Consider the following 12462-nt stretch of genomic DNA (forward strand, 5'->3'; position numbering starts at 1 on the left):
GAACCAGAAAGTTACTTGGCCTCTCTGAGACTCAGTTTTCCAAATTGGTAACACGACGTTAACACATTATTATAGGGATTAAATGAGATGAGTTTTAGATGCCTGGCACAAAGGATGTCCTGAATCAATGTCGGTTATCATACACCTGGCCTGGGGATGGAGCTGGCTTCGTCACCTTTCCCAGTGAAGGGTGGCCTTGGGCAGAGGGTAAAGATGAAAGTGACAAATAAATGACTGAGCCATCGGACAGTACCACGAAGGCAGCACTCCACTTCCCCTTTCCTTCCAAGGGTCCCTGGAACCTGAACATGTGCCCAGCCCTTCCTCCCAGGCTTCCTGACCACAATGTGCATTTGCACAAAGATGATTCTCCATTTGTTAAGTGGGGAGTTAAAAAGAATTAACAAGAACAAGAACCCAAAAGTGAAATTTTAAAGCCGTGAAAGAGTTGAGCTAGCTCCCCAGGCTCCCTGGGCTGGGCAGCCACTGGCCGGCATTCTCTGCATGTCTCAGGCTGATGGGCCTTGGCTCCATGCCAAGGATGAGGCCTGGGTTTGGGCCAGGGCTGGGATGGAAGCAAATTAATGATGTCATTAAACTTGTTGGGGGCCTTAAACCTTCTATGACAAGTTTAAGTGCAAGATGCACAATAACATTTTAAAGAGGACACATGAGGTCTCCAGGGATGGGGTGAGGAGGAGATTGGTTGGACTGGGCTGGGGTGGGGCTGTGGGGGCTGATTTCAGTGTAGGCTTCCCTGACTCATGAACCACATCAGGTCTAATGGTCAAGTGCTCAGGTCTGCTGACACCACCTACCTAAATTCGGCACCCCTTCCCTGTAGCCCAACCATCCAACAGACACCCCGTGGGAACTTCTATAAGCCTGGCCCTGTGTTGGGCTAGGGGGCCTGAGCGCTTCCTCAGACTGGTGGTCTGCTGCTCTCCATGAGGCTCACAGCCTGATGGGGGAGTCAGATATGTGCACAAGAACACTGATGTATACGTGCTTTGAGAGGACAATGAGGCACGTGTGAGCCCAGAGGAGGCACCTAATAGGGTGATCCCGTGTCTTGGTTTGACCAGGGCAGTCCAGTTCGATGAATTGTATCTGACTCCCAAAATTATCTGGGTTTGGACAATAAATATATGCAGCGACTCTACACCTAAGGCAGGCTTAGGGCTCAGGCCGGGCTTCCAAGGGGCAGGCCTTTGGACCACCCTGCTGTTGCTGGGCACTGAGAGTGCCAGTGGCCTGGGGGCTGCAGAGGCCAGGGACGCAGCCATTGCTGCAGGTGGGGACAGTGGAGCCAGCATGCAGGCCACGAGTGAGGTGCCCTGGCCCCTGGCCCAGTGTTATCCACCCAGACCCTGCTCCTGTCCTGCCCTGGCCTCCAGACGTTGCTTCCTCATCTTCCACGTTATAGCCAGAGGCATCTTTCTGACCACAGTGCTCTCTGGCTTGTACTCTCCACCCCGTAGCACCCCTCTATAGCCCCATCCAGTGAACTCTACTGCTAAGCCTGCTTCTCATGTCACCTTCTCCCTTTAGAAAGCCTTCAGTCAAAGGGACTATGGCCCCACAGCCTCTATATCCTGTGTCCTGCAGACTTCGAGGCCTTCAGCTGCAGACACAGCCCTATGTCCACCAGATCCCCATGGGAACTGGATTTTGCCTTGGCACCCTGACGCCAGGCTTCTCTGAACCTTGGGGTCGGGTTGCCAGCCCCTCCTCAAGCGACTAGATTCTACCTGTGAATCCCTGGGTGCAGCCTGGGCTGCTCTTCGAATCCAGGTGGCCCAATCCACCCACCCTCTGTCCCACTTCAAGTGTGGGAACTGTTGGGAGACATGTGAGGCAGTTCCACTTGCCAAAGGCAAATCAATGATCTGGACACAAGCTCAAAGAAAATCTGAGCTGGCCTTCTCCTGAGGTCACCTTGTGCCTCCCTTTCTCAGCTTAGGGTCAGCCACAGTCTGGCCTGCACCCTGTCCTGCATACGTCCACCCTCCTGGCCACATCATGGCCAGGCCATCATGAGTAATGGCCAAAGCCTCCTTTGCTACAGAGCTCCCTGGCTGCTCAGGACTCACGGGGGTCTCCCTCAGCAGATGAAGCAGGGTGGGCCTGGCCACAGAGGGGGTCATGTATAGGTGAGATTCCTACCAGCCTCGTGGTGTCAGGGTTCTTCTCTCTACCCTCACTTCTCTGCCACTGAGTCTGGGCTCTCAGAATCCTAAGTGTCCTATGGCAAAGTCTCCAGTTCTTTTCCTTTGTCTATGCGGCAGCAAGGATGCCACATACCTATATTTGATCAAGTGACAGTCACTAATGGCATGTGCCCTGTGCCAGGCCTGAACTGGGCAGCAGGGACCGAGGTGGGCAGCACACTGTTGCCCTCAGGAGCTCCTGGCCTTGTGGGGCAGGTCCTGATGGAACACCATGGCCCAGCCTGCCGGGCTCTGTCTGCAGGCTGCTCTCACCACCCCTTTCCTCTTCTCCTCTTGCCTCTGGCTCACTGGTACATGGTTTCCTCTGCTAGAACATTACTCTCCCCTTGCCTGTGGCCAGCTCAGGTTCTTCTGTGCCCTCTCATCTTGCAAAAATCTTTCCTTCTCTCCCCAGTCCCAGGCCCTACACACAAGCCCATCTAAATCAACTCTTCCTTCCACAGGCTCCAAATGCTTCCTCCACTCCTTCCTCATAGCAAGGATCACACGTTGGTACAATTTATTCTTAAATCGCCCCATCTTTCCTGTGTGACTGTAAGGCCCTTTCCATAGCACTGTGTCTAGCATTTATAAATCATTTCATCCAACCATTCATTCATTCATTCATTCAGCAAATGTTTACTGAGTACAGCTCTGGGCCAGGGGCTGCTTCAGTCAGTTGAGATAAATCCATGAATAAAACAGACCAAAACTCCATGCCATCATGGAGCTTACATTCTAGTAGGGAGAGCAACTAATAGAGTCACTAATCAATGAACCAAGTAGATAGTGTGTTAGAGGATGGGAAAGTCCTGGGGAAAAAAGCGGAGCATAATAAAGAGTGTGAGAGTGTGGGCAGCAGGCCAGGCTACAGTTCTGAGTGGGGTGGTTGGGGCCTCATTGAGGTAAGATTTTAGTCAAGTGCTGCAGGCAGAGAAGAAGTGAGCCATGGTCATACCTGGGAGAGGCATTTGGCAGAGGGAACAGCCAGGGAAAAGGCAGAAGCTGGTGGGGTGGGTTCACAGACCAGCAAGAAGGCCCACACAGCCCAAGTGGTGCGCAGGAGGGGAGAGCAGAAAGTGATAGGGTAGGGAGAGAGCATGGGCATCATGCAGGCTATTGCAGAGACTCGGGCTTTCACCTTGATAAAAATGGGAGGTCCATGCAATGTCCTGAGCAGGGAAGTGGTGTGTTCTGCCTAATTCAACTGCTTCCTGAATGAATGGACATTCAAGCACCATGACAGAGGAGACACAGGGGACTAGAGGTGGCTGGGAGAATGCCTGATCCTATCCAGGGGCTCAGGAAGGTTTCTCAGGAGGTGATGTATGAACATGACCAAGTGGGAGGAACCCAGGAGGAGAGAGGAACCTGAACAAAGGCACAGAAGCTTGGAAAGACAAGTGACATTGGAAGAGTTGTAAGTTCCACAGTCAGCAGAGCAAGGTGTTTAGAGTGGGGGACCTGGGCTGTGACAAGGCCAGCAGAGGGCACATTGTAAGGTCTTTGAATGCTGGAGGAAGCATTTTGGAATAGACCCTGAGAACAATGAATGGGGAGGCATGGCGGAGTCTGAGCAGGAGTGAGCCACCCTCAGCCCTTTAGGTTCTACTTGGTGTCTGACCAGCCTGGTGGCAATCTTTCCTCTACGACTCAAATCAAAGCAGAATGCCCTGGGCTGGGCTCAAGTCCAAGCTCTAAATAACTGTGGGCTTTTCCTTCCCTGGAACTTAATTTCCCAAGATGTAGAACTGAACGTCTCAGAGGCCTCCCGGGTCTTACAGGCTAAGCTTCCTGGGACCTAGGACCCACAGCCATATAGATCTGGCTCAAGTTGCTGCTCTTGGTAACTTAAAACTCAATAACTCATAAGCTGTGTGGCCTTGGACAAACCTCTTCTCTCTCTGAGTCTCAACTTCCCCATTTATAAAATGGGGATAACAATAGCTCCTTCTTGCCATGGCTGGAGAGAAGACTGCCTATGCCTGGCATGCAGTAGGGATCTAATAAATGCCAGGTACCCCAGTCTTTGGAGTGGAGCCTCACCTGGGACGTGTCGTGGTTGAAGATGACTGCGTTGAGATCTCCACAGTTGTAGTGCTTGATGAGATCCTCCGTGGTGTAGTGGGCCTGCAGACTCCCGGCCCGCACACTCTCTTGCTGAAGCAGGGTTTGGTTCAGGGCAAACAGCACCTAGGCCGAGGAAAGAGAGAGGAATGAGGGCTGTGCTCAGGGACCCTGGCTGAGCTCTAGGACTGGCCCTCCTTTCTCTGGACTTCAGAGCAACAGACCTGAAACAGAGAAGGTGTGTGGGCCGGCACCAGCTGGCTCAGGCTAAATGTTTCCAGTTTCTGCTCCTGCCTCATGTCTCTGAGCATGTTCAGCCAGCTCTCACCTCCAGCCCTTTGCCCACACAGGTCCCACTCCTGCTCTGGGTCTCAACATCTTATAAAAAGACGTTGGCAAAATGAGAACACAGCTTGGGTCTGGGTTTTGGAATGACGGGGGAGTTGTTCTTTTGACTCCTTTGTGTTCCTGTGCTTAAAAGTGGTCTGGAATGAGCATGAACTCATTTTGTAGACATGAGCATCCCGCAAACAAAGCAAAAGGACAGAAGCAAAAAGCCTGGTTCGACGTCAAGGCCCACCTAAAGGCCAGCTGCCCTGGAGGGCTTCCTTACCAGGGAAAGGCCCGAGGAGCTGGGTCCCTCAGCATCTGATCTATCCTTGGATTCAGCATGCATGTCCTCAAGCTCCTCTGTCCTCCGGGCCACCGTGCCTGTGCCCAGCCAGATCTACGGGTGTCAGGATCACTTGGAGTGCTAGACAAAAGGTCAGATGCCCACACCTCACCCTCCGGGGTCAGAGGCTCTATATTTTTTAACAGGACCCTTCCATACTTTCTAAGCAGTCCGACTGCCTCTGGCATTTGAGGATCGTGAATCTAATGGAACATGACCTGCTCATTTTAGACAGGGACACTGAGGCCCAGTGAAAGGAAGGGAGGGAGTCACTCAGTCCACACAGCTAGGCCTGGAGCTAGTTTCGGGTGACTAAGTATCCCAGACTCCTTTGGCCAGCAGAAGGGAGGAGACTGATGATTATTTGGGTTATTTAACACAGCTTAAAGAGAAAAACTTGGTCCTGTGCAAAATGTCAGGAGGCTGTCTTGGGCAACTGGTCCCTGCTGTTAGCCCAGCTAGCCCTCGGTCTTCAGGCCTGCTCATTCTGTCTGCACAATGCCTTGGACGTCAAGTTCCTAGCCTCTTCATGTAACCTCAATTCAGGCCCAAGGATCTCTTGTTGAGTCCCCTGCACCAGTCCCACCCGTCTCCTGGCACACCCCTTCCCTTCTCTCCTATCCCATGGTTGTCTGCCATGGTCATCTTTTAAAAGCACAAATCTGATGCTCTCTCTCTTTCTCTTTTGCTCAAAACTTCCACAGGTCCCTTCTTCTGCGGGTAAAAGAGCTAGCTCTTCAAGTAGAGCCTCCAAGGCAGTAACCCAGACCCTGCGGTGGTCAATAACCTCATTTCTTACGTGGCCTTCATGCCTCTAAACACTAAAATACTCAGCATTCCTTCAAGCGAAAAAAAAAATATTCTGCCTTTGTGCCTCTGTCTATGCCGTTTCATAGGGAAATCCTGCTTCTTCCAGGCTCTGCTTGCAAACTCAGACTTAGCTGTCCAGACTCTGCTCAGCTATCTCTTCCAGGAAGCTTCTCTGACCACCTGGGGGCTGGGTTAAGCCCTTCCCTGGGGCTCCCACAGTCTCCATGGGTGGTAGGCTGCTAGATTCGTGGACCTAAAGCTTAGCCCCTCCCTGCGTTCATGCCACTTGCCGTGAAACTTTGTAGCTCCTTTCCACTCTGACCCTGGACTTCCTTCAGCCAGTGGGATGCTAGTAACAATGGCAAATGCAGGCCTGAACAGCAGTTATGTGCTGCTGCTGCTGCTGCTGCTTGCCCCTCTGCCGTTTCCCTGAGGACAACCCGAGCTAGCCTGCTGGATGATGAGAGACATCTGGGGCAGAGATGCCCAGCGAAGGCCATCCTCAACCAAGATCAGCCAACAGCCTTCCAACCCCCAGACAGGCAAACCAGCCAGGCCAAGATCCACAGAGCCTACTCACAACTGGCCCCAGATGCATGAGTAGTAAACTCTTATTGTTATTGTTACACAGCATAGTTGTGATGATAGATAACTGATACACCATGCTTCCTTCCTCTGTGGGGTGAACATTACATTGTATCTGCTGTTTAGCTACCTGCCTCCCAGATTAGGCTACGGGCTTCTTCAAGACAGGAGTTCATTTTGAATCTGCAGCACTCAGCGCTGTGCCTGGTGAAGACAGACTATCACTTCATTGTTTCTTTATTTCTTCAACACCTGCCGAGATCACTTCATGGTTCAAGGCTTCTCACTGAGTCCTTAAATCTAGCTCCTACAACTTCTGCGCTCTGCATTTTGAGGCATGCCACCTCCATGTGGCAGAACATCCTATCAAGTGACAGTAGTCACTTGGTTCAAGAACACCTAATCTGACCAGAAAAGCTCATAAAATAGGTGTGCACAGCCAGGCCAAAGTACTAACATAGGCAATAGGGCCAAGCATGTGCTCATGAGATCACCTCCCTCCCCTCCCAGTTTTGTTCATGGTTGGGCAGGAGAGCTAGACTGCACTGACTGCAGCCCTGGCTGCTCCCCGTAATGAGCTGGCTGGAGATGAGGTCAGCCCCCACCACCCACAACCCAAAACTCCACCTCTGGGCTTTCTCCAGGCCTCTAGGCTCTGGCCGCCACCACTGAAATCTAATATGTAGCCATCTGGTGCAGGGTGTCGATGGCAGCATGGTGGCTGGGGATGGATCACAGAAGGCAGTGGCTCGGTTGCTGTGGGCATTGCTAAGGCAACAGGCACTTCCTCCCACACGGCACATTCCTCGGATGAAAGTGTCCATGTCGAGTAGATCCGCTCTCCTCCTGTGGGGGCCAGGGACATAGGCTTCCTGTGACCACACCCGGCCACTGCACACACCTGCCCCCTTGCTGCTCGGCTTCGGCTTGGCCAAGGCACCATCTGACCTGTGGTGAGGTCATCGGCCCAGGCACCCAGAAGACCTGGCTGGAGGAGAAATGTCTCCCCAGGACCTTGCTCGACTCAGAGTCACTTTTACAATCACGCGGCCGTGACAGAGCTGGAAGGTGTTCCAGTGAATTTAGTACGTTATAACCTGTGGGGTGCTAAAAACAGTCCTGGCATGTAGTAAGTGCTGAGTAAGTGTTCGTTAAATAAAAATGAGGAGAAAACAGACCCCAAGCTTCCCAGACTGGAGCTGGAAGGGCTGTGGAGTTCATCTGGTCCAGAGGCTTTTCGGGCCTTTTAAAGCCATGTTCTTTCTGTTGTTTTCCAAAGGAAACTTACTTAGAACTCAAAATATGGAGAAGATAAAAATGGAACCTTCCCTGGTTGGTGTAAGGGAGGCAGGTAGGCGCCTGAAGTCTCACTAGCTCAATGTCCCCCTGCGGCAGGGACTCCCAAGGCCTTTCTGTGGAACTCATACGTACCCTGGAACCTACTTCAAGAACCACTGATCTTATCCTGTGGCCTCATCATATTAAAGAGGAGAGGAGGCTGGGGACCAGAGCAGGCAGGATGGGACTTGCCCAAGGCCACACAATGAGCTGGGGGCAGAGTGGACTCAACCTCCACTCTCTGCTCCTGGTCCAGAACTCTGCAGTGTCCTGGGCCACATGGCTGGATTTCCTGACATCCACAGGAACGGTCCGCATTTATCCACACGCACTGCCACACCCATTTTTTCCCCTAGAGCCTTGTGAAGTAGCCAGGGAATATTTATTGTTAGTCTGTTACTAATAAGTCTGCTATTAATAGTCTATTATTAAGATATAAAACGGAGGCCAGATCATTTATGGGGCCTTCCCACGTGTCACAGTAGGAGTGTGGTGGGGCCAGGACTGAAACCCAAACCTATCATCCTGATCCTCCCTACCTGGGTGGAGTTTGGTGTCTCCCAAAGACCCCTGTCTTTCTTTTGCTTTCGGCACTCATCCCACTGAACTGTCCCTCTCCTCTGCCTCTCTGTTTCCTGCTGAATCCCAGTGTCTCCATTAGCAGACATTCAGGCAGCACTGCAGATCCCGAATCGTTTGCTCTTTCCCTTACACCTCCTGCCCTGTACCATCCTTTTGCAATTTATAAAGAACCTTCATCCATTCATTACTAGGATTACTATGTTTATTGAGCACTTACTATGCGTCAGAAACTTTCTGCACTCACGTTAATTTATCTCTATAGCAACTCTGAGGTAAGTCTATTATTAGCTCCGTTTAATTAAAAAACAAGTAACAACTGCAGCAAAGGGACCTCAAGTACCTTGCCAAAGGTGATAAAGCTGGAGAGGGTGGGCCAGGCATTTGGGCTAGGCCTGGAATGTACCCTCCGAGTCAGCCACTGCCTTGTATGCCCTCCCTCTGCTGTCCCTGGAAGAGAGCCAGGAGAGATGTTGTCCCTAGTCACAGATGGGAAACCAAAGAAGCAGAAGGGCCTGATGGGCACAAGGCCACACAGCCGGTAAAGAACAGGGCTGGGGTTTGAAATTACATCTGGCAGCAGACCAGGTTCTCACAACCAGGACTTCAGTGCGGCGTGTGCTCCTTCACCAGCATCCTTGGTGCTTCCAACAGACAGAGGGAAGCTACATTCATTCATTCACAAACATTTACTTTCAGCCCTTCTCTGCAGGGATTTGAGATTAGTAGATTAATTGGACTTGGCTTCCATCTGTGCGGAGCTCATTTTAGAGGCAGATGTGCCAACTGGCTGGCACAGCAAGGATGGTAAGTACACAGGCTTTATAATGAAGCGCCTGGCCCTGACTCCTGCCTCCCTCCCACTCACCCTGAATACCCAAGCCTGGTGCTGCTCAGACTCGGGATGTCTTCTGCTCCTGGCCACCTTAGAATAACAAACCTTCTTTGCACGTCGCCTTGGTGGCCCACTCTAGGATAATGTTTATGATAAGGCTTTGACATGGAATAACAAACCTCGGGTGAAGACCAGAGCTGCCTGTCTCCCCCTGGATGGCCGAGTGGGGGCCCGGCCACTGAGAGCTCCAGAGCATCCCCCGTGGGCCCCCCTCACCAGCGCTGGCCGGACATGAAATGGCTCGTGGGATCTGCTGAATGTAGGTCCAGAATTTAAACACGTCTTCAAACGGGGGCCTAGGAAGGAGTGAAGCAGGCGCCAGGAGGGTGGGAACAGGTTTATTGTTCCAGGTAGTCCTGTAAACAGTCCTAGATGGGCTGGAATGGTAGACACAAAGGCCGGTGTTCACTCGATGGCCCAGCAATGACACTGAGAAGGCAGCAGGACCTCCTTTGTCAAGAAGAGGGTTTGGAGCCAGGGCCCCTTGGGACAAGCCTGGCTCTCAGCTTGCAAGTCTGGTCATTCACCTCAAAGTCCAAGGGAATCACAGCAAAGGCCCCAATCCATTCAACCATTCTCCATGAGCACCAGGTACTGTATAGGTGCTGGGGAGCCAGCCAGGGACAAAACAGATTAAAAAAAATCCCTGCCATTACAGAGCTTACCTGCTAGAAGGGGAAAGAGAGAATATATAAATTAGTAAAAATATGAATATGCAGCATATTGGACACATAACAAAGGCTCCATTAAGCAAGAAGTGAAGATTGCCACCAGCCATGTGGATTCCTCATGCCTCTGAGTCAACAAGCAAAGAAGGTGGATACTATGCTGCCTGGAATGATTGATCCTGACTACCAAGGGAGAAATTGGATTGTCACTCCAGTGGAGGCAAGGCACAATGTTTCTGGAATACAGGAGACCTTTTAGGGCATCTCTTAGTATTACCATACCTGAGATTAAAGTCAATGGAGAACTACAATCCAATCCAGACAGGACTACTAATGGCCCAGACCATTCAGGCATGAGGGCTTGGGTCATGCCGCCATGTTACGACCCATGACCAGTTGAGGCTGTTGCTGAAGGCAAAGGGAATGCAGAATGGGTAGTAGAAGAAGGTAGGCATCAATACCAGCCATGATCACGTGACTAGTGACAGAGATGAGAACTGTAATTGTCATGAGAGTTCCTCCCTGTTTTGTTATTAATATTTGTGTATGTGTGTGTGTATCTATCTCAAGTATCTTCGCTTTCTACCCGCTCATCCCTTTATCATGTAACATAAGGTGTATTGACTTATATCATAGTATTTAGGTATTGTTAGCTTTACTTCATAGTATTTAAGGTACAGGACATCAAGAAGAGTAAATGTCACCCAAAGACTTTGTACCCTCTTCTGGGGAAAGACACAGAACATTTTTGGTTGTATGTGGGATAGCTGCATCATGTTAGGTGGAACTACGGCCATGTTATTGGGCTTATTTGGAGATTCAGTACGGTTTAGGGAGATGTGTATGGGCGCTCAACTGACAAGGGGTGAACTCGTGATGGTTAATTTTATGTGTCAACTTGGTTAGGTCACAGTATCCAGATATTTGGTCAAACTTTTTTAGATGCTTCTTTGAAGGTACTTATTAGATGAGGCTCACATATAAATCAGTAGACTCTGAGCTGCAGATTACCCTCTGTAATGCAGGTCGGCCTCATCCACTCAGCTGAAGGCCTTACTAGAAAAAATTTGACCTCTTCAAAGAACGAGGAATTCTCCCAGCAGGCTGCTTTTGGACTTGAACTGCAGCATCAGCTCTTCCCTAGATGTCCAGCCTGCTGGCCTGCCCTGCAGATATTACACTTATCCCACCAATACCACCACCACTGTGTGTCTGTGTGTATAAAATGTAGATATATATACATATACATTTACAGAGATGCATACATACCCACATACATATAGTCTACAGGTTCTGTTTCTCTGGAGAAAAAAATACAGAATATGTTATAGAAAAAAAAGCGGTAAAAAGGGATGTAGAGGGATGAGGGGAAGGGGAACCAGCAGGTGCAGAGGCCCTGTACCTATGTGAAGAGAAGCCAAGGCCGGCGTGGCTGAAGCTGAGCCAACAAGGAAGACAGTGATGGGAGACGAGGTTGGGGTTAATGAGCCTGCCCCCAACCACATGAACCATTGTAAAGATGCTAGGAAACCATCTCACACCATAATCCTTTCAGATGAGGACTGTTATTTCCACATGATGAGCAAGGAAACTGAGGCCTTGAGGAGGGTGAGAAGGGTAAAGTCACTTGCATAAAGTCCCACATTGAAGAACTAACTGGAGCTGGGATTTAAACTCAGGTGCACCTGGTAGGTCTGGGTTCTTTCTGCTGTCCCTAGGCCTGGCCCACCAAGCCACCTCCACCCAAGCAGCTGGTAGGAAGTACAGATTTGAACAGACAAGTTAGGGGCCAGTCTTTGAGGCCCAGATTCTGAGCTGTCACCTGGAAAGAAGGAGGGGTTTAGAACCTTAGCAGTGGTGCACTGTCTGAGCTGACACATGCGAGTAAGAAAGGTCGCCCTTGCCAAGGTAACCCCACTTGGTTCATGGCCTCCCCAGTTTGTATTCACTGTGCCCTGGATGATGAAACCTTGCTCCCTGCCCAGGACCCCCTCCTCTGCACGTCCTCTGCCTGGAAACCTCTCTCCACCCGCCAGTTCACACTCCCCTTTACACCTGGCTGTAGAGGCTCCTTCGCTCAGGGGAACTTCCCAGAGCCATGGACTGCACAGGTCCCCTGCTAAGGGTCCCCAAAGCACCTGACACTTCCCAGGCCAGGCCCTCCCCATTTCATTACTGACACTCGTCCTTCCAGCTTGAGGGTGAATGCTCTGAGGGCAGGCAAATCCTATCTTCGTCTTGACTGTTTCCTCGGAGTGCAGTGAGCAACACACACACAGTAGATGCTTGAGCAATACTTGCAGGATGAATGATTGAATGAAAAGCCAAGTGAGTCGCCCATCACGGGACCCCCACCCTGAGAAGCTCCCTACCAGAACCCAGCACCTCCCATGGCGCAGCAGCTACACCCACTGGTCTTGCGCCTGAATCATCTCTCAGCACTGGGTAGGGGTGGAGGGGCGCTCCCTTCACAGGCAGCCTTCTCCGGCCTGGGGGACGTTTCTTCAAAGGTTAGAGCCTGCCAGGCTCTGGCTGAGATCTATTTATTTTTTCTCCTTGCCCCATCGGCAGCACCAAAGCAAGGCCAACTACCTCCCTGCTTCCTGTTCAGCATTCTGCGTCTCCTGGCCTCCAGCA

The 12462-nt window shown here is 51.1% G+C and overlaps 1 protein-coding gene across 1 annotated transcript in view; it reads right to left on the bottom strand.

The window, feature by feature from the left end:
- The window catches only part of TRABD2B (TraB domain containing 2B), a 229749-nt gene that overhangs the window by 35581 nt on the left and 181706 nt on the right, over window positions 1–12462 (bottom strand). Inside the window, exon 3 of the mRNA XM_035251404.3 lies at window positions 4257–4403. Coding sequence (XP_035107295.1) covers window positions 4257–4403 — 147 coding nt within the window. The remainder of the gene's footprint in view (window positions 1–4256; window positions 4404–12462) is intronic.

Source organism: Callithrix jacchus, chromosome 7, assembly GCF_049354715.1.
Source record: "Callithrix jacchus isolate 240 chromosome 7, calJac240_pri, whole genome shotgun sequence".
Taxonomy (NCBI): domain Eukaryota; kingdom Metazoa; phylum Chordata; class Mammalia; order Primates; family Cebidae; genus Callithrix; species Callithrix jacchus.